At 40.7% G+C, this 22,710-nt stretch overlaps 1 protein-coding gene across 2 annotated transcripts in view; it reads left to right on the top strand.

The window, feature by feature from the left end:
- LOC134349557 (E3 ubiquitin-protein ligase SH3RF3-like) overlaps positions 1–22,710 on the top strand; it is a 350,296-nt gene that overhangs the window by 159,591 nt on the left and 167,995 nt on the right. Inside the window, exon 2 of one of the 2 annotated variants that reach the window (XM_063054067.1) lies at positions 10,326–10,364. The exons of the other annotated variant lie outside the window; for it this stretch is intronic. Coding sequence (XP_062910137.1) covers positions 10,326–10,364 — 39 coding nt within the window. The remainder of the gene's footprint in view (positions 1–10,325; positions 10,365–22,710) is intronic. 2 annotated transcript variants of the gene reach the window in all.

Below are 22,710 nucleotides of genomic sequence, written 5' to 3' on the forward strand. Positions count from 1 at the left end.
TTACCCTTGAAAATGCCATGGACACGATCTGAGACTTCCCAGATCTTGGCATCAGGGAGGCAACATACCATCTGAGTGTCTCTATCATGCCCACAGAACCTCGTCTCTGTTCCTCTGACTAAGGAACCTCTTACACTTCAGTTCTCTTCACCTCTCTGCTCCTCTGAGCCACAACAACAGACTCAGTGCCAGAGACCCAGTCACTGTGGCTGCCCCCGGTAGGTCATGCCCCTCAATAGTATCTAAAGTATCACTTATCATTGAGGGGAATGGCCACAGGTGTACTCTGCTTTGTCTGTGCATTTCCCCCCGTTCTCCTGGCAGTCACCCAGTTACCTGTCTCCTACAACCTCGGGGGTAACTATCTCCCCATAGCTTCTTTCCAACACCTTGTCAGCTCCTCATTCTCCCTTATAGCTAATCCTGGTTCTTCTTAAAAGGGAAGCCAAGAGCCTCTCATGGGTGTCAATTATGATGGACTTCAGGGAAGCGAATGGATAATTGAATTCTCCAGTTGCCTGTGTGTTGATAAGATGTCCATGATCCACAATCTGAGAAGATCCGCCTTTGTGGCGCATTACAGCTTTGACAGTGATTTTCTTGCTTCTCTTATTGTTTCAGTTGATGCTGTTATTTTGGGGGTAAGGTTAATGGAGCTGACAGAACTGATTAGGAAATGATAATTCCATACCTGTCATGGCATGAGTGATGCAGCTAGCTTTCCGATCTCTCTCAAACGTAACATGCCAGTGCTTGAACCTAGGGTGTTGGCATGAGATCTGGTGTCTGTTCCTCTGAAGATGCAGGTATTGGTTATAACGAGATAGTGTTCGAAGACTTTGCGCAGGGAAAGAGCCTGTTCAGTTGAACTGCTGTACTTCTTCCTTATGGACAGTCTTGCCAAAGGGTTTCATAAACATGGAAATGGACATAGATAATCATTCTGAATCTTTCTTGCTTGCCTTCTCCTCCCTTACAATCTCCCCACAACTTCATCTTCTCCCTCCCTTAGTCTCCCTGCTTCTGCCATCCTGCCCCAGGTTGGCTCTCTGCTTCTCCCCTCCTGCTAAACTGCCTTCCCCTTCTCCATCCAAATTAACCTGCTCTTCATCCTAGCCTTCCTGCATTCCCCAGCTGTTGGCTCCTTGATCTCCCAGAGAGTTCTACACCCTCTCCAAGGCTAAACCCTGGTTTCTGTTTAACCTTCTTTGTAGTCGCAACATTTATGTTGCCTGAGTCTGTGGCCTACTCCAAAGCTCTTGCCCTCTCTCCTCCCCAGCTCAATCACCATACAGCAATGTCACTGTGTCCTGTGGAACATTTGATGGTATCCAAGGGCAACCAACTGATGGGTGTGAATTCATCCAGCAGGAACAGAAACACCTAATTCAGATGCAATTAATATTTAAATCCATGTGGCCTTTGCTTCTCTCACTATCATTAATCTTACAGGGTCCTCTAACTCCCTCACTACCCATAATCCCAAAGTTCTCTGCATTGCTTCCCCTTAACGCAAAGGGTCTTTGTGCTCTGCTGTTCCTAATTCTGTGGACCCTCTGCCGCTCACAATCCTTATAAACCCATGGGGCCACTTGTCTCCTGCCCTCCCCCTAAACTCAGAACCTTGTGTCTCCCATCCTCTCTAAACATGTGGCTTTTCTTTGAGATGAATCAGTCGGTGTCTCACTAGGGAGGTGGACTGGAGCTTTGAGCTTTGAGTAGTGTTTGTCATAAACTGAGAGAGGTTATAAGAGCTGCTGCCTCTTCTCATCTGATCTGAACTCTCCCCTCAAATTCCCCATGCCATATTTTGTTGAAAGCATTCCTGTGAAGCTACTACTATGAACTCACACTACCAGCATCTTCTGTGTAAGTTCAAAACTGGTTTTGTTTCACTGCCCACCCCCAGGCTTTTAGTAAACAAAAACTAGAGAGAAGCAAAAGGGATTTTGAAATCAATACAGAATATTTTGGAATCAGTGAGGGAACATCTGTGGTGAGAACAGACTCGAAGGTATTTTATTTCTTCAGTTTTCATCAAACCTGCAGATTTTCTATCTCTGAACTTCTCCATTTCTCTGTGCTTCAGCCACCCACCATTGTAATATCTATGTATGTTTTGTTTTACCCAGTTTGATAACACTTCCTTCCATTACTTGAATCAGATGTTCCAGATCCCCACTGATATTTCCCCAGTTAATTTTCCCTCTGATTCTGATTAATATGAGTTATATTCTCACTTTCCATAGTTCCAAACTGTTATGAGTTTAAAATATTAATTGTCCACACAATGCATTTGCTGACTGGGTGACTGCCTCTCTCATTTTGTTTCATTTCCCCAGATGAGTTGTTTTACTCTTACTCACGCAGACCAGTATGTACTCTTAGTCACAGAGCTCATTCATCAACAGAATTGGTAGCTGAGAGGGTTATTGTTCTGCACACTGCTGTGATAAAAGGACATTTTTAGGAAACTAATCAGATAACGGAAGGATTGAAAAATCTTCTTGCTACCAGAAACATTGCTCTTCATTAATCACAGTCTGTGAATTCCGAACAACCGTGGCTAAGTAAAAAGCATTGCCAATTGTTACAGTAGCTCATCCTCAAATGGATCTGTCGGGTTCTTAGAAGCAACAAGAAGGTAGATGAAGTCTTTGGGAGAGTGGCACAAGGTAATAACTATCAAGAGTCTGTTAATGGATTTGGACAGGTTAGATTAGTTATTGGATCATGGTGGCATGTTGCTACCTGTATTGGAGAGCAACTGTGCCCTCAGCCCCCCTTCTCTACTCCCTGTACACTCCCTACTGTGTGGCCAGATCCGGCTTTAGCACCATCTGCAAGTTACAACTGTGTTAACCCATATCTCAAATAGTGATCAGTTGGGGTATAGGAAGGAGATAGAAAGCTTAGGAACGTGATACCATGACAACTTTTCCTTTAATGTCGGCAAAAGGAAAGAGCTGGTCACTGACTTCAGGAAAGGGGTGGTGCACATTCTCTTGTTTACCTCAATATACTGATGTTGAAAGGGTGGAGAGCATCAAGGTCTTAGGTGTGAACATTGCCAATAGCCTATCCTGGTCTAAACACGTAGACGGCCTGGCCAAGAAAACTCACCAACACCTCTTCTTCCTTAGGAGGTTAAAGAAATTTGACATGCCCCTGTTACCCTTACCATTTTTTATTAATGCACAATAGAAATCATATCTTATCTAGATGCATAATGTTTAGTATGGTAAATGCTCTGCTCGTGACCACAAGAAACTGCAGAGCACACAGCTGAGCACGTCATGGGAAGCAGCCTCCCCTCCATGGACTCTGCTCACTGCCTCAGTAAAGTGACCAGCATTATGAAAGACCCCACCAAACCCAGATATTCTCTTCTCCACAACCCCATTAGGAAAAGGTACAAAAGCCTGGAAGCACTTAATACCAGGTTAAAAGACAGTTCCTACCCTACTGTTATGTAAAAATTGAATGATTTCCAAGTATGATAAGACAGACTCTTGACCTTACAATTTATCTTGTTATGATCTTGCACCTTATTGCCTACCTGCACTGCACTTTCTCTGTAGCTGTTACACTTTATTCCGCATCCTGCTATTAGACCATAAGTGGTAAATTATTCACCACTTAGGAGAGCATTAAGTCTGGTATAGTCTTTGAAAGGGAAGTGACATTAAAATATTGCAGCGTTTGAACATTGAGCACCAAGAAACAGCATGTACAACTTTATAATCGGTTTGATAATTTCATACTGGAAAGAAAAGCTATATAAGTCAGAACTTGATTTATTATCAGTGGTGTATGACATGAAATTTTTATGGCAGCAGTATAGTGCAATACATAAAAAACTATAAATTACAATTATATATAATCAATTAAGTAGTGCAGTAAGAGAGCAAAGTAGTAGTGTTCATTGGCTGTTCAGAAATCTGATGGCAGAGGTGAAGAAGCTGTTCCTAAAACGTTGGGTGTGTGTGTGTCTTCAGATTCCTGTACCTCCTCCTTGATGATAGTAATTAGAAGAGAGCATGTCCCTGTAATTGGGGCCTTTAATGATGAATGCCACCCTTTTGAGCCATTGTCTTTTGAAGGTGTCCATGATGGTTGGGGTGCTATTGCCTATGATGGGGCTGGCTGAGTTTACAGCCCTCTGCAGCTTTTTCCGATCCTATGCAGTGCCTCTCCAGATGGTGAAGCTGACAGTTAGAATGCTCTCCATGGTCCATCTGTCGAAATTTGTTAGAATCTTTGGTGACATACCAAATCTCCTCAAACTCCTAATGAAGTATAGCAGCTGGCATGCCTTCTTCTTAATTGCATCAATATGGTACGTTGCTAATTCAGAAATCTTAGCCAGCTAGTCAGTCAGTTTTGTAAACTCAGCCAGCTCTATCGTGGGCTCTAGCCTTCTCGGCATCGAGGATACCTTCAAAAGGCAATGCCTCAAAAAGGCAGCATCCATCTTTAAAGACCCCACCACCACCCAGGACACACCCTCTTCTCATAGCTACCATCAAGGAAGAGCTACAGGAGACTGACGCTACACATTTCAGGAACAGCATCCTCCCCTCTATCAGCAGATTTCTGAATGGACAATGAACCCATGTATACTAATTCACTACGTTTTTCTCTTTTTGCACTACTTATTTAATGTAATTTATAGTTTTTTATTTTTCTATATTGCATTGTACTGTTGGCGCACAACAACAAATTTCACGATACACGCCAGTGATGCTAAACCTGATTCTGATTCTGTTTATGTCGAGCCTGGGGAAGACCTTCAGAGATGTTGACACCTAGGAATTCAGAACTTCTCACCCTTTCTTTTGCTGAACCCTCAGTGAAAACTAGTGTGTGTTCCGTCGACTTTCCCTTCCTAAGATTCACAATCAGTTCCTTGGTCTGACTGACGTTGAATGCAAGGATGTTGTTGTGACACCATTCAACCAACCAATCAGTCTCATTCCTGTATGTCTTTTTGTGGCTGCCTTAAATGTCTAATAATTTGGAGAGTTTAAATCCATTTTCAAAACTAGAAAGAAACCAGAGTGGGCCATATTCAGCATAAGATTTTGATGATACCAAGTAAAGGTATTTCAACAAGAATGGTCAATGACCTTTCACCTGTTCTGGTGAAAAGTTTGTTGCCCTGAAACTCTATTCCTCTGTATACAGATGGCACATGACCTGCTGAATTTTCAGAGGTATTTCTTGGTGTTTGAATGGTTCTGTGGAAGTATAGAGAAGACCTATGTGACTAATTCCCAGTAATCAGAGTTATGTGTAAACTGAAGAAACTGAGCCTAGCAATCTAGTAAAAAGGTATCTGAGATTTTTTTTAATCAATAAAGAACTGCAGCTGCTGAAAACCTGAAATAAAAGCAAAAAATACTAGAAACATTCATCAGATCAGACAGCCACTGTGAAACAAAAATAATTAATGTTTTAGCTTTGAGAACCTTCATCAGAACTAGAAGAGAGAAAACAAGTTATTTTGGTGGCATTGTGATAAGCAGAACATACCCTGTAACACCCAACAACCCCAATTTACCCCTAACGTAATCATTAGCCTATCTGGTATGTCCTTGGACTGTGGGAGGACCTGGAGAAAACCCATGTATTCTACAGGGAGGAGGTACAGAGACTCCTTACAGGGGATGCTGGGATGGATCCAACACTCTGAGCTGTAATAGCATTGTGCTAACTGATTAGCTACTGTAGCGCTATGTTATGCTTTGTTCTGGGAAATGATAACAGAAACAAATGGCTGGCTCTGATACAGACAAAAGGAAAGTGAGTTACCTAAGGCCACTTTAAGGCTGCAACATGCCCAGAAAAGGGCAAAGTGTTCTTCTTCAAGCTTACTTCTGCTTCAATGTAAAAGTGAAGAGGTCACAAACAATGGTCAATGGGGGAGAAGGATGTGGAATTGAAATGACAGACAACTATATCATTCCTGTGGTCAGAACGCAGGTGTTCTGCAAACTGCTCGGCCTTTGTTTTTTCCCAATATAAAGGGAACTACCTTATGAACTCTGTACACTAGATTGGTAGAAGAGCCAGAGAACCACTGCTTCACCCAGATGGTGGAATATAAAGAGATGAAAGGATAGCTGTTACTTGTAGTTATGTGGGAAATGCCATAACAATGAGTTCAATTTGTGGGTGTGGAAGAATTGACCAGCAGATCATGAAGGGACCAATTCCTTTGAAATGCTAAAGGGGAAGGGAAAAGGACATCTACCTGAGGGTGAAGGAAATTGTGAAGCATTATCTGCTGAATGCTGAGACTCATGGTATATGAGGATAAGGGGAACTCTATTCTTGCTGTGTCCAGAAGGAGAAGAGCTGAGGGCTGGGATATGGGAAAAAAATGAGATGTTGTATGTGGCTTACCGTCAACTACATACATCATATTGCCGCTAATTTTACCTTTTCTCTCACTGTCCCATGATTCACCTCTGACACTTCCCTCCTCATTTTAGATCTGTCTGCCTCCATTTCAGATGAAATCCGAGCCATATGGAAGAATTACAAGTTCATAGATTTCCACATCTACTCAGACTAGGCTTCCTCTTGCATTGTCTCCTTTGGGTCTCCATTCCATTTTCCCATTTCCCCCATATGTCGCATTTGCTCTGATGATGCAAGTGTCGTTTAATTGACTTTCTTCCTCCTGAACTTTGACTTCCCTTCTACTGGAACCGAGCTGGCCTGGTTCTCACTTCAGTACTGACAGCAAAGTCTCCTCCACACTGGTGAAACCCAGCGCAGATTGGGTGGTTGCTTTGTTGACTACCTGCATTCAGTCTGCTCAATATCCCTGAGTTTCCAGTTGCCCCTTTAACACCCCATCACACTCCCACCCTGGCCTGCATGATCCATCTCCCTGTGGCTTTCTGATATAACAAGACCCAATGCAACCTTAATGAACAATACCTCATCTTCTGTCTGGGCACGTTGCAACTTTCTAGACTTCTTGTCAAATTTGCCAGCTTCAGGAGATTCACTCTTTCTGTCTGTGTTAGAACTAGCTATCTCTCGTCATTATGATTAAGTTTTTCTCTTTCTAGTAATATCATTTGGCTTGTGGACATGTCCCACATTCTTGCTAAAGTAATGCAATAACACAGACAATGAAATATAAGGTACTTCTAACTGCCACATTAAATCATATGGTTTTCCTCTAAGATATTCCCTTTATTTTACGCATCCTGTATTTTACCTCACCTTCTCTGCCATTGAAAATCTACCAGTTTGCTGCTTCCCAGTTCTACCAAAGGGAGCCTGCATATACCCTCCTATTATTGATGTTAATTCTGTTTCTCTTTCCACAAGTATTGAATGTATTCACTCCATTCTGCTTTTATTTCAATGTCTGATAGTCGGTATTACAGAAGTACACAAATGTCGTGGATGGAGAAAAAGTGAACATTTTAATAAAACAAGTGGAAATGCTTCTTTAAAACGAACTGTGTAAATGAGACTAGTGGATTTATATTGACAATATTTGAAGGTAACTTTAGTAGTGATAATCAGAAATCTTCTTGTAAAGATGTATATTTGATTAAGCTTCCAGATAGGTTAGTGGAAGCCAAAACACCAGAATTGTTTAAGAGGCACCTTACTGGGGAAATTTCAGAGTTTATTGGATGACTTGAGAAGGAATGCAAGTCCTTTATTCAGGTTCCAAAATCAGGACCAAATATAGAATAATTGTATTATGTTTGCAAGAATTACATGACTGTGCATATACTCACTTGAACTACATGAGCATATGTGTTCACGTTGCTTGGATGACTGTGTGCATTAAAATGTATGTCATATGCTGATTGATATCACTGCATCTGCCCAGCTTTGTGTATGTGCGTGTGTGTGACTGGATTATGAGATTGCATAAAATATTTGCTTCCAGAAAATGCAGTCTATCATGTTTAACTTGTGATAAAATTCTGTTGGGTCACATTTAATAATATTGCAGTATACAGATGAATTTCTAGGTTCGTGTTTTGCTGTGAATTAAAGTTCTGATTCAAGGTGTTGTTCTTTTTCTCATTAAGTTATTTGCTTAATTGATCAGTCAGACAACAATTTACTGCAGGACTATATGTATGGGCAGGCAGATGCTACAGTTAAAGGACTTATAAATTCTACCACTTAACTTGTTGTTGGTTTGTTTGCGAACAGCTTTGCATCAAGCAGATGTGTTGGCCTGTTGTGGATGTTCATAAACTTCTCCAACTATTCAGAAGTCTGAAGCTCTTTTCTTTGGTCACCACCTGACAACCATCCTTAAACCACTGACCCGTTTCTCTCTCTTGCAACTGTCTGAGTTTAAATCAGATATTTTTGCGAAGTTTACCTTGCATTGAACTTTTTAACACATATCCACCCAGACAGATTTTTCACATTTCTATAAAAATGCTTGACTTGACCCTGTATTGGTTCATCTGCTACTTTCAGTTCTGCCTTCTTATCTCTGGACATGGCTTTCTCAAACATTTTTCACTTGCTTCCAGTGTTCTACCCTTAGCAAACTTAAAGTCAGCGTGTGTCCTAATGTGCCAAAAAAAACAACACCCATATCTTTACTGGCACCTGATAAATCAGTTTGTTAATATTTTTATCCTGGTTTTAATTCCATAAGTGCTTTTAATTCCATCCGTGGCCTTCTCTTATCCCATGTCTAAACTGTTTTCCAGCCTGGAACCCTTCACAAGTTGGCACATCTCTAATTATGGCCACTTTCAAAGCAACCATGCATTTAGTGACTCAGTTACATTCAGAACTCTGCCTTCAGCTGCTGAGATCGTAATCATTGGAATTCACTCCTTGAACTTTTCTGTCTTTCTATTCTCCTTTAACAGGTTTATGCTCATGTGTCTCAGTATTTCTTTCAGTGGTTTGCTGCTAACATCTCCTCACTGGCAGCCAGCAGAGGTATGCATCAAGAATGAGTGCTTAGTCTACTGCTCTACTCTCTATACTCATGACTGTGTGACAAGGCATAGCTCAGGTGCCATCTATAAACTTGCTGGTGGCACCACTGTTGGCAGAATCTTAGATAACAATGAGAAGGCATACAGGAGTGAGGTAGAGTGGTGTTGCAACAGCTACTTTACACTCAATGTCAGCAAAACTGAGCAATTGATTGTGGAGTTAAGGAAGGAAAAGTGGGAAGAACACACATCATCCTCTTTGAGGGGGTCAGTCAATTCTTGGGCCAAACGTAATGAAGCAATCATGATGAAGGCATGGAGGCGGCTATACTTCATTAGGAGTTTGAAGAGATTTGGTATGTCACCAAAGACTCCAGCAAATTTCTATAGGTGCACGGTAGAGAGCATTCTGACCAGTTATATCATCATGAAGTATAGAGACTTCAATGTGCAGGATTGAAAGAAGCTGAAGAGGGTTGTTATGCATAGCCAGCTCCATCACAGGCACAACCCTCCCCGTCGTCAAGGGCATCTTCTGGAGGCAGTGCCCCAAGAAGGCCGAATCCATCAGTAAGGACCTTGACTATCTGGGACATGCCCTCTTCTCATTACTACCATTAGCAAGGAGGTGCAGAAGCCACACCAATGTTTTAAGGGTAGCTTCTGCCATTGGATTGCTGAGCAGTCAATGAACACAACTTCACTCTTTAGCACTATATTTATTTGTTATTTATAGTAACTTATAATAAGTTTTACATATTGCACTCTACTGATGGCACAAAACACAAATTTCACAACATACCTCTGACTACAAACCTGATTCTGGTATTGCTGATTCTCTCAGGATAGATTGGAACTCGTTATCATTCAGTAAGCTGAATGCTGAGTTCTTTAAAGCTTTTGATGTTCATATGTACAGAATTTCTGAAATATATGTTGGAGTCTGACTCCAGTTCTCCCCCTTTTTATCTTGGCTTTGTAAAGTATATGAGAAATCTTTGCTCCTTTATTTGGCTTGCTTACTAACTTTTGAATGCTAGTGTCACTTCAATTCGAGGAATGATATATTGACAACAGGAACAAGATTGTGTAGAATTCTTGGCCTTTGTTCTTCATCAAATCAATACATAAGAGAACATTATGCAAAGTCTTCCCTGCAGGTAGGACTTTGATCATAGGGATCAGAAGTCGATAATATTCAAGCCGAGACTTTCAAACATTTTTCTTCTACATGGCATTGAAAATATAGTTCGTTTGTGAGAGAAAATAAGGAATTTATAGACAGAATCTGTCTTTAAAACATGCTTGCTGGGCATAAATCCTCTTTAATATGGGTGATCTCTTCTGATCTTCTTCAATGTGTTCTATTTGCAGATGAAAACGGTGCTTAACTGTGGAACAACATTACAACAGGTAGGGAACCTACAAAACAGAAGTGTTCTGTTTCCCAGGGGAACTGTGGAAGCCCTTGGTGAAGCTGAAATTGAAATACCTCTTTCCTTACATTGTCAGAAGGGATAGTTTTGGTCACATTCTTGTTTCTAGCTTAATTAATCACAAATGATTTCTAAGTAAAACTTGATTATTCTACAACAAAGAAAGATGATTACCCCTTGAGGGCAAGCATGCTACCTTCAATACTGTTGATTGACAAAATTATATACTAACAACATTTGTAATTAATGTTTCTTTAGTTTTTTTTAATGCTAATTAACTGCCCATTTCACCAAAGCTTCCCAATACAAAACATACACTCAGTGGCCACTTTGTTAGGTACACCTGTACATCTGCTTGTTAATGCAAATATCTAATCGGCCAGTTGTGGGAACAACTTAATGTATAAAAGCATGCAGACGTGGTCAGGAGGTTTGGTTGTTGTTCAGACCAAATGTCGGAATGGGGAAGAAATATGATCTAAGTGACTTTGACTGTGGAATGATTACTGGTGCCAGAAGAGGTAGCTTGAGTATCTCAGAAACTGCTGATCCTCTGGGATTTTCATGCACAGTGGTCTCTATGGAGTTTACAAAGAACGGTATGGAAAAACAAATTAAAAATCTAGTGAGTGGTAGGTCTGTGGGCAAAAATGACTTGTTAATGAGAGAGGTCAGAGGAGAATGGCCAGACAGGTTCAAGGTGACAGGAAGGCAACAGTAACTCAAGTAACCACATGTTACAACAGTGGTGTGCAGAAGAGCATCTCTTTAACACACAGCACGTCTAACCTTGAAGTGGATGGGCTGTAGCAGCAGAAGACCGTGAACATACACTTAATGGCCAGTTTATTAGATACAAAGGGCACCTAACAAAGTGGCCACAAGTGGTAAAACTAAGCCATCAAATACTAGTAAACTTTTGTCATTGTGTTGTGGGTGTTATCTCATGTGCGGAGTAGCTGCTTATGTGGTTTGGATTCTATTTGAGATGGCAGAGTTTCCCGAAATTTTCTCCACCAGATTTATTTGACTGAGTGGAACTCAAGGGCACTATGCCAGCGTAGTGATTAGCACAACACAGTTACAGCTTGGGGCGCCAGGATCCTAAGTTCAATCCCAGCATTTTCTGTAAGCAGTTTGTATGTCCTCCCTGTGGAATGTGTGGGTTTGCTCCAAGTGCTCTGATTTCATTGTAAGTTGTCCCAGGGTTGGGCTAGGGTTAAATTGGATGTTGCTGGTGCTGCCAGAAGGGCCAAAATGTGTGTGTGTGTGTGTGTGTGTGTGTGTGTGAGAATTTTGTATCAGGAGGTTTGTCAGTGCTATAGCAAAAGCTGTGCAGTGACTCTAACTAGTGCTGAAATATTAGTAAGAAAGCAGTACCATGACTTTAATGTTCCATTTGTTTCTATCACGCCAACGCCTGTACATTGTCAGTTTTCTACTCCTGCATAACTTTTCAATTCAGTTTGAGATTTTGAGAAGCTTACATGGTCTTTGCAATTTCTGAATTCATAGCTTGCCTGCTGTTGACATGGCTGTTTGTGAGTGTGTTACATGCTGACAGAAGCTTGTTGTGAGGGCTTGAGCATCTTTCTCAAATTAATCATCAAAGGAGCAATATCGAACTTCTCCTGTTAGAAGGTGCAGCTTGTCTAAATGACCAATTGAATACTAAAGTGCATCCCCACAGATATTAAGAATACACATTGTGCAGATCTGCTCAAAAGTGGTGAGATTGTACTCAGTCAAAGTGAAAAATAGTCATCTCTGATTAGCCAAGCAGTCCTGTGGAGATGATGCTTCAGAATGCCAGATAGGATCATGCACCTGACACTGGCCTTGTGAAGTAGCGTCCTCACGTCAGCCTCAGAAACGGTTGGTCATGCAGCACAGATGCATGAGTGCACGTTCAAGAAAGTATCTCACCTTTTCATGGGTAGTTCAGGGGAATGGCAGTAAATGATGGCTTTCCTTCACTCATTTCAGCACAAAATCCCATTGAGTTAAATAATTGTCAGTAAATCTTGCAAAGATAGTACTTAAAATTTATTTTAAAAACATCTCAAGATGTGCAATACCCTTGTAAAGCTGCATTTATTACTTGTTTAGAAGACTGTGAACCATCTATTTGAAGCTTTGATCTGATGGTTATTTTTCTTACTCAGTGTTGAAAAGAATAAATAATATAAATATAAGTCAGATTGTCAGCAGTTTTCCCGTATTGATGCAGCTCTGTGTGATTCTTGACTTGGGAAGCACTGTTCAGATAAGCTTGATAATTGGGGACACAGCTATATTTTGCTAGTGGTGAAAATAATCAATCGAAAGTGGTTTGTTGAAGGAGTGGCTTCATTATGAAAGATGTCAATGTTCATGAATGAAACGGCAACACCCAGACTTGCAGTTTCCCACTGTTTCCAGTAGCTGGCTTTTATGAAGTCGAACTCAAATTTTGTATCTTTGGCAAAACCACTATTGCCATCCTAAGGCATTAGTGAATGAATCGTACACTAATAGAAGCATAGAAACCTGCAGCACAATACAGGCCCTTCGGCCCACAGAGCTGTGCTGAACATGTCCCAACCTCAGAACTACCTAGGCTTTACCCATAGCCCTCTATTTTTCTAAGCTCCATGTAGCCATCCAGGAGTTTCTTAAAAGACTCTATCGTTTCCGTCTCCACCACTGTCGTTGGCAGCCCATTCCACGCGCTCACCACTCTCTGCGTAAAAAAAAAAACTTACCCCTGACATCTCCTCTGTACCTACTTCCAAGCGCCTTAAAACTATGCCCTCTCGTGCTAGCCAATTCAGCCCTGGGGAAAAGCCTCTGACTATCCACACGATCAATGCCTCTCATTATCTTGTACACCCCTGTCAGGTCACCTCTCATCCTTCATCGCTCCAAGGAAAAAAGGCCAAGTTCATAAGGCATGCTCCCCAATCCAGGCAACATCCTTGTAAATCTCCTCTGCACCCTTCCTATGGATTCCACATCCTTTCTGTATTGAGGTGACCAGAACTGAGCACAGTACTCCAGATGGGGTCTGACCAGAGTCCTATAGAGCTGCAACATTACCTCTCGGCTCTTAAACTCAATCCCACGATTGATGAAGGGCAATGCACCGTATGCCTTCTTAACCACAGAGTCAACCTGTGCAGCTGCTTTGAGTGTCCTATAGAGTCAGACCCCAAGATTCCTCTGATCCTCCACACTGCCAAGAGTCTAATCATTAATGCTATATTCTGCCATCATACTTGACCTACCAAAATGAACCACCTCACACTTATCTGGGGTGAACTCCATCTGCCACTTCTCAGCCCAGTTTTGCATCCTATCAATATCCTGTTGTAAATTCTGACAGCCCTCCACACTATCCACAACACCCCCAACCTTTGTGTCATCAGCAAATTTACTAACCCATCCCTCCACTTCCTCATCCAGGTCATTTATAAAAATCACAAAGAGTAGGTGTCCCTGAGGTACACCACTGGTCACTGGCCTCCATGCAGAATATGACCTGTCTACAACCACCCTTTGCCTTTTGTGGGCAAGCCAGTTCTGGATCCACAAATCAATGTCCCCTTGGATCCCACACCTCCTTACTTTCTCAATAAGCCTTGCATGGGGTACCTTATCAAATGCCTTGCTAAAATCCATACACACTACATCTACGGCTCTGCCTTCATCAATGTGTTTAGTCACATCCTCAAAAAATTCAATCAGGCTCGTAAGGCACGACCTGCCCTTGACAAAGACATGCTGACTATTCCTAATCATATTATGCCTCTCCAAATGTTCATAAATCCTGCCTCTCAGGATCTTCTCCATCAGCTTACCAACCACTGAAGTAGGACACTGATGTCAGAGGTTGTTTTGTGAGAGGTGCTTGTTGTTCCTTGTGTAAGCCTCAGGTTCAGCTAGCCTCTTGCTCTAGGGGGAGACAGCCTCCGGCCCGGCCAAACTTGGGAAATCTTGTTTGGGTGGATACTGCGTGATGTGTTCCCCTGTTACAAATCAGTACCACGGAATTGCAAACAGTACACTATATGCAATTAAATGATTGAGTGTTAGGATTCTTAATTTGACTGTAGGGTTAGTAAAGAAAACAAAAAAGAGAAAGGGCCCATTCTCATGAAACAGTCCAATGCACAACGTTGGAGCTCACGGTTTTCCCGTCTGTTCATTCTTCATCGATTTTCCCCAGTGCCATCGACCCCCGACCCCACTCCAAGTCCACTCCGTTCTGCAGTCTAAGACTTCCCTCGTTCTGGCATCTTCTCTCTCCATCTTCCGCTGAACAAAAGATCACAAAACCTTCTCTTGGGCACATAAGAAAGAAAAACAGGCCTCTCATTGGATGGCACAAATACCAAAGCCCCCATTATCTCTAGTCATAACCCAAACACTGCTGCTACAGAGAAATAATTACATTAGCAGTGAAACATTACAGAGAAACCATTACATTAGCAGTGAAACCTTACAGAGCTTTACACTCTCCCCCCCCCCACTAAATTTAGTCATGTCCGTGTGACGTTGAGATAATTCGCCAACCCTTCCTGCAAGTCCAACCCAGGTGTAAAAGGCAGTGCATAGCTCCCCAAAACGGTAGGGGCCACACTCTCTTCTCCCGATGCTACATAGGCTCGCCTATCTGGTGGTCTCCTAATTCTCTGAGCCCTCCGTTCCCCCTCACCTAACTCTTCAGGTTCAGACACTACTGGGGATACCTTTGGTCTCTGTGCTTCTGAGGTATGGACTACCTACAGCAGGCTCCTAACTGAGATAGCTACACTGACACATATGTTTTGGTCTTGTTCTATACTGGAACAGTTCTGGAAGTCGGTTTTTTCAACAATTTCTAAAGCACTTAAAATTAATTTACAACCTAGTAAATTAATTGTGTTTTTTGGAACAATTCCTCAAAATATTCATGGTATTTCTGTGTCTGACCAACATATTATTGCATTTGTTACATTGATAGCTAGGAGGGCCATTTTGTTGAAGTAGAAGGATACATCAGCTCCCACTTTGTCACAATGGTTCTCTCAAGTGATGCTGTGTCTTAGTTTGGAGAAAATTAGAAGTCGAACCTTTGAAACTGTATTGATTTTGAGAAAAGATGGGGGTCATTTGCTCGTTATTATCATTTGAGTTAATTGATATAGTTTTTCCATGATCTAATTGTAAATTTTTTTTACTATATATTTTTTTCTTGCTGGCAGTTTGATGTTTATTTTGAGAAGCTTTTTGTATGACACATGACTCTGGGGTTGTACACCTAATGGGTTCTTTCTTTTTCTCCCACTTTTCTGCTTAGTAGGTTTTTTTTGTTATCACAGAATTTTTATTTCAATCTTCAAAATAATGTTTTTTTGAGGCATTGTATGTGTTGTTACTTCTATGTACGCATGTTATTTTTTCTGTATAATATAACAATAAAAAGATTTGAAAAGAAAGAAAAGCAGGCTCCTAAAGCCTCTGAAAAATGCCTGCAAAGATGTTTCTACAGAATCCTCCATATTCTCTCCATGTACAAATTTACGTATGTTGTTTTCAACACTGTTAGAACCCCATAAGCTGTAGTTATTCCTGCTATAGATGCTCATGTTAATTTTGAATTTATCATTTGAAAAGTAGGCTTAAACTGCATATCAGAATCAGCATCAGGTTTATTATCACCAGCATGTATTGTGAAATTTGTTAGCAGCAGCAGTTCAATGCAAAACATAATATAGAAGAAAAAAAGTAAAATTAAATAAGTAAATCAATTACAATATATGTATATTGAATAGATTAAAAATCATGCAAAAACAGAAATATATATTAAAAAAGTGAGGTAGTGTTCATGGATTCAATGTCCATTTAGGAATCAGATGGCAGAGGGGAAGAAGCTGTTCTTGAATCACTGAGTGTGTGCCTTCAGGCTCCTGTACCTCCTTCCTGACGGTAACAGTGAGAAAAGGGCATTCCCTGGGTGCTGGGGGTCCTTCATAATGGACATTCCTTTCCGAGTCACCGCGCCTTGAAGATGTTCTGGGTACTTTGTAGGCTGGTACCCAAGATGGAGCCAACTAAATTTAGGACCCTCTGCAGCTTCTTTTGGCCCTGTGTAGTAGCACCACCCGCCCAATACCAGACAGTGATGCAGCCTGTCAGAATGCTCTCCACGGTACATCTATAGAAGTTTTTGAGTGTTTTTGTTGATGTACCAAATCTCTTCAAACTCCTAATGAGGTATAGTCACTGTCCTGCCTTTTTTATAGCTGCAGCGATATAACTAGATGTAAACACTTTAAGATATGAAAATTTTAGATATCGGTATCAACAAGCAATCGAAGTATGCCGACCATCACAGCACAGTCCGACCCACTCTTGGTCTTTCCAATAGTCACTTTTGCCCACTTTCTATTGACAAGCCTGTGTGATGCATGCCAGTCTGAAATGCATCGGATGTGGAAACCATGAGAAAGAAAGATGTGTTACAGATATTTTTTTCACTAACAAATGTGCCAACTGAGTGAAATTAATAGCATAGGAATAGAACATATCCTGTCAGCAAGTGGTGCAGAAGCCACAATAATTTTTGGCATAATTTGTGTCAGTACAATCCAGGAAATTTGGACCTAGCAGGCACGGATTGGAAAAGCAACACACATAAAAATTGACGTCCTGACGAAGGGTCTCGGCCCGAAACGTCGAATGTACCTCTTCCTATAGATGCTGCCTGGCCTGCTGCGTTCACCAGCAATTTTTATGTGTGTTGCTTGAATTTCCAGCATCTGCAGATTTCCTCGTGTTTACTGATTGGTAAAAGTAAGTTTAAAAACCATACCCAATTTGTAGCTCCGATTCAGCCGGAATTCTAACTTGTATCCAATGACTGATTATCATCCTTACAGGATTAGTCCTACAGTAATGTGCTTGATTTTACAAAACTATTTAAAATTAGTAAGCCAGCTGAACTCTTTTGGATAGTTAAAAACATGGCATTTTTGTTTAAATCTGATCAGACAGATTGTCATTTTGCTGAGCCTGGGTGGGGATCAATTCTCACCTATTTAATAAACTGCCTTTCAAGTCTGTCATAAAGCTGGTCTTACTTATTCCGTCTCCAATGTTTCAAGTCAACTACCTTCATCTCAAATTTATTCCACCTCAAAGGGTGATGTCGATAATTTCTGCCTATCAGTGCTGTTCTTAAAAACCTCTCAAAAGTATGTTTTAGGAAGGAACTCTTACTAAAACAAAGCAGAATCCTGCACACTCTCCTCCCATGGTTTGGCAGAGTCTGATAAAGATAGCCCCTGCGGATCGATTGTTACTCTGGAATTTGACCTTTTCTGTTACATAGTCTCCTCCAAGCTGCAAGTTTTGAAAGTTCTTCACAATAACTAGGTAGTTTAGCTGGTGCAGAATTGTTAAAATACCATTGATATGAGACGCATAATCCTGACCCTTGCAAACCTGCCAGCACACTCTGCTTTACAGAATTTAGAAGTGAAAATCTGGCCATGGTTTTGCAGAGACTTAATAAATCAAATACTATTTTCTTACAAAAGGAATTTTTTAACCAGTGTTTAGGGGATTATATTGCATGATTCAATCCCTTTAAAATTTGGTCCACTGGCTTGATGAGACTGAATAAGTCAAAAGGTCACTTTTTGTGGAGTTAAGGCAATTTCATCTCTTATATAGGGGTGTGTAGCCAAATTCCATGCGTGTTTCTCTGGGAATTGCTATTTTATGCCTTTGCTTAGCATTGACTATACTGCGCTCCAGTTGATTTTTACCAGTGTGTCATTGGGTGAATGAAAGGCCCGTTTCTTGACGTGGTGAGCTGTCTGATTCCTTCCGTTGTCAGTGTTTAAGCCCACTTAACTCACTTTTGCTGAGCTCAGGAGAGGAACGTTACTGTGCATTCCTCACCTTAATTGATCTCTTTTGCACTTTTGTTGATGACAGAATTGAATTTTCAATGCTCACCATTCACAGGAGAATGTTCAGTGGGACAGTTATAAACCAATAAGCTAGATGCAATGAAGAGTAGACAACAAAACATAACAGGGCCTCCAGTGGACAACAGGCCTCAAAAATCCACTGTGGGCTTCTGGCCCAAGGCTTTAGCCATCAGTCTTCAACTTTCTGACTTTTGATCAACCTTCAGGCTTTGATCTTCGGTATCAATCCTAAGACTAGCTGACGACGGGATCCCAACCTCCAGGCCTCAAATTCCGGACTCGCCCGTGAACACGTGTACCTAGAGAGTCATTGTCTCTTGTGCCCCATGGTTGCACCGACATCCAATCCCGGGACCCACTGTCCTTTCTAGTCCTAGTCCACAGCATTTTCCAGTCCAACATCCACAGGTGTCTTTAATCACACATCATATTGTTGGCCTTCGAGCGGAGGCCAAGACTCTGGATGTCCCTTGTCCCATGTCCATATTGCTGGCCTTCGAGTGAGGAGCAGAGGCCTCGATTTTAGCTGTCATTCATCACACATCCACATCGCTGGGCCTCGAATGCGGAGGGCAGAGCAAAGGCTTACACTTCTGCCTGACTTCTAACTCCTTCACATCCTAGTTCCTAAACCCTAATCTGACCTCTAATTCCCCCACATCACTGTCCCTAAACCCTAACCTGTCCCCTAACTCCTCTCTCTATCCCCAAAACCATCCATACAAACTCAAGAAAACAGCTAAATCTGAGCCATGACTTCAACAGAGACCACAGCATGATGCCATCCTGACTGGATGTGTCTAATGTGAGCTATAATACCAGATTTTAATCTTACAATAAAATTATTGAATGAACTAAGTAAAATCAGATGCAGCTTGGATCAGCAGAGTTGCATTTTAAATTCACCAATAGTTTAAATATAGCTTCATTGGACAAGATCTCACTGCTGAAACTGACAGTTCCAACCATAATTGTAGGTCTTAGCCACTTGAAACGACAATGAATCTGGGACTTTCACATATGTGCTGTCAACCATGGGTATTCAGATTAGTGGCATCCTGCCTATCATTTTCTTCCATTGCTAGATTGCCCAGGTAGAAAACCCTGGAGAGTTACCAACTCTCATCTTGGCATGTGAGGTTAAGATGCTTCTCAGTCGGAGTCTGATGGTGGAGCCCAGTCTTGCTGCGATACTGCAAGAATACATGAGGGAAACATCTGGTGCAGGATTCATGAACCCATTGACTTCAATGTGTATTATTAGAAACATGGGAAGGAAGGCTGCTGCTTCTTTCCTTTAATTTATCCTTTTTAATTAATAATGTTTCAGTTAATTTTATTTTTAAAAATTATTTACATCAGTTTAAATAAGTTTAAAGTTCTCTGATTTTCAGAGACTGTCTCATCCAATAAATTTATTCTTTGACGCATTTGAGAGAAATTTGAAGAGTTGTAAAGTAGAAAATGATTGAAAGAACAGTGGTCTATTGGTCTTTGAATGCAAAGTGACTGTTTCATGAGGTTTGGTCATTGAATATCGAGCAATAGAATTGCTTGAGAGTTTCTTTAGCATCGCTTTCAAATAAACCCCAATATCCCCACCTTGGGCTGGCTGGTGGTGCAGTGACATCAGCGCCAGACCCCGGAGCGAAGGGTCCCGAGTTCGAACCCAGTCGGGCTGCTCCCGGGCACGCTTTCCATCCGTGCCGGGTTGAGTGTCGAGCTCGCAACTCAGACTTATTAAAAAAAAACACTGCACCGTGAGAAGGTCGTAGGGGACCGCTCACAGAATCTTTCCTCCAAGACAACCACTTGAAAAAAAAAAGTGGTCACTGAGGCTGTGGCGGAGTATGGCACACAAATAAAAAATCCCCACCAACACATGGTTGCAGTTGGAAAAAGTGCTACTCTGCTCCATTGGCTTTTAGCACATTACACAATGTATTAATATGTTTAATTGATTTTTGAAAGCAAATTAGCCAGACAGTGCATCATGGCCATCAGTGAAATGAGTAATTCTGCAAGTGAGATTGACTTGAGAGTGATGTTGGTTAGTTTCAAAACTGCTACCACAATATTGATAGTACATAAATCAGTTTGAAAAAATTAGTGAGTTCTGGAAAGAAAAAGAATCCTACAGTTTCCAATTAATTTTGTTTTAAAGTTCAAGGTTTTTGTCTTCCTAATTCTAACTGGAGGATCAATAGTTTTGATTATTAATTGAGTAAATATATTCTTCCAAATATTTTTCCTACCCACTTACTTCCTCATGTTATCTGGTCATGGTTTTACTTGAAAGGCTGCTACAGATAAAGTCATTCTATTTTACTCAGTCTTATTCATCTTGTTTAATGATTGTGTCTCTGCAATGGGTCTTTAGAACACTACAGGAAGCAGACAATCACTTCATCTTCTTTACCAATAAAGTCGGTGATTATTGTCATATGCACAAGTGCACATATGCAGAGGTGCAATGAAACCTTACTTGCAGCATCACAGGCACATAGCAAGTTTTTCATTGCTATATTTTATAAAAGGCGATTTCTGATAAGCTGTCCACTATATATGATCTTAATAAAAATGAAAATGAGGTGAAGAGTATTACGGATAGGTAGCTGAATTTACACTATTCCCCAAAGACAAGATATCACTAATACCAAGGAACACGCTTTTCTGAGGTCACTGAACATCTGAAGACTTCATCCCTGAACAAATTGATCCTCCTGAATGAGATTGTGAGCCTATAAAGGAACAATTTAAATAAATCCCCTACTATGAACTTTATTACTTGTGAACTAGTACTATGTACTTTCGAAAAGTGGGACTTCATATTCAAAGCTTTCAGCAAACAGTCCAGAAAACTAGAAAGAAACAGAAGTATCCAATATATTCCTTGCATTATTTGGGAAAGGATCATTACTAAAAATTGACTTCAAAAGCAAGTTAAAAAACATAACTGCACTTTGAAAAGCATGCCATACATGCCAAATCCATTCTTTAGTTATTACAGCTATTTTATCTGGGGAGGACACACAATGAGGGCAGAACTTCCTTCAGTCTTAAACTAGAGTGTGGGAACTCATTTGTGTAAATATTACAAAGCTTCATATGCCATCCTGCTGTTTCATTAAACCCATTACAAAAATGCTCCAGAGATTTCGACATGTTTCATGTTTCATGAGTGGAAGCATGGACTGACTTTACCAATGTGTTCACACTACTGGGGTTTGCCACTACCTTTGTAAATTTATTAATTAAAGTATTTGAGCTTTGTAGAATTGTGTAATCTAGAAAAATTATTCTTCCTACTTCCTGCCTGTCTGTGGCTGATATTTGCTACTCTGTACTCGGAGTAGAACCTTTTTCAGACAGGGAGCCAATTGCCGGCCATCCCCAGGTGATGAATAGGTTTTGTTTTTCGAGAGGTCCGTAAGTGAAAAAACACATGAGGTATCATTTGATGTGGTAAGCATATCTCCAGAGAATTGTAAAGAATGGCAACAAAATCACACAAAACTGAAAAAAATTGGAAAGGAAGAGCAGACTAGTTCAGTTGTTCGTGAGAAGGAACATATGTGTGTATATCAGACTTTCTTATTCAATAATTATGTGAACTTGCTTCTATGCAGGAGAGTCCATAAGTTGGGCATTCATTACCTGGGGATGTCCTGTACCTGGAAAGTGGCTGTGCATGATCATTTCCTGAAGATGTATGTTTCCAATAAATTAATGTGATTGAAGATCAATCATTTGTAAAATTAAAAAGCATTAACTTTGATAAAATTTTCTTTTCTGTCACTGAATTTTGTTAGCCTCCATACATGATTTCGGAAATTATATTCTATTGCATATATATTGAAACTGCACATTATCTAGTTTCTTTTGAATCATTGAAGATTGTATTGGATTTTAAACGTAATCAATCTGACGGAGAAGCAAATGGTCCCCCACCAAAGGAAATGAGGTCTACAGCATACCAGACCAATACTTCAAAGTAATAAAATGCTTCTTGGATGTTTTCAAGATTTAAAGTCAATTTATTACATTCCTTTGAAAAAGAAAGATCTGCCAGGGATTGTTATGTGGGAATTCACAATCCTAACGGAAGATGATCTAAAGTGTGTGTGAGATATGTTCTGTAAGGTATAAATGCTACAAACTGTGAACTCCCAACAAATTACCGCATTTGTAATAATATTAGAGGCTGCAGAAGTGATAAAGCATTGTAGAATAATTTGCCAGTAACTGTAGAAATTTGGATACTTAATATAAAGGGTTAAATTAAACAGTGATCTCACTTTTGTGGTTTAAATGTAAGAAATTTCTGGGAGAGACCTGCATCTTAATAACTTGCATACTTAA

The sequence above is a fragment of the Mobula hypostoma genome, chromosome 7, assembly GCF_963921235.1.
Source record: "Mobula hypostoma chromosome 7, sMobHyp1.1, whole genome shotgun sequence".
In the NCBI taxonomy this organism is placed as follows: Eukaryota; Metazoa; Chordata; class Chondrichthyes; order Myliobatiformes; family Myliobatidae; genus Mobula; species Mobula hypostoma.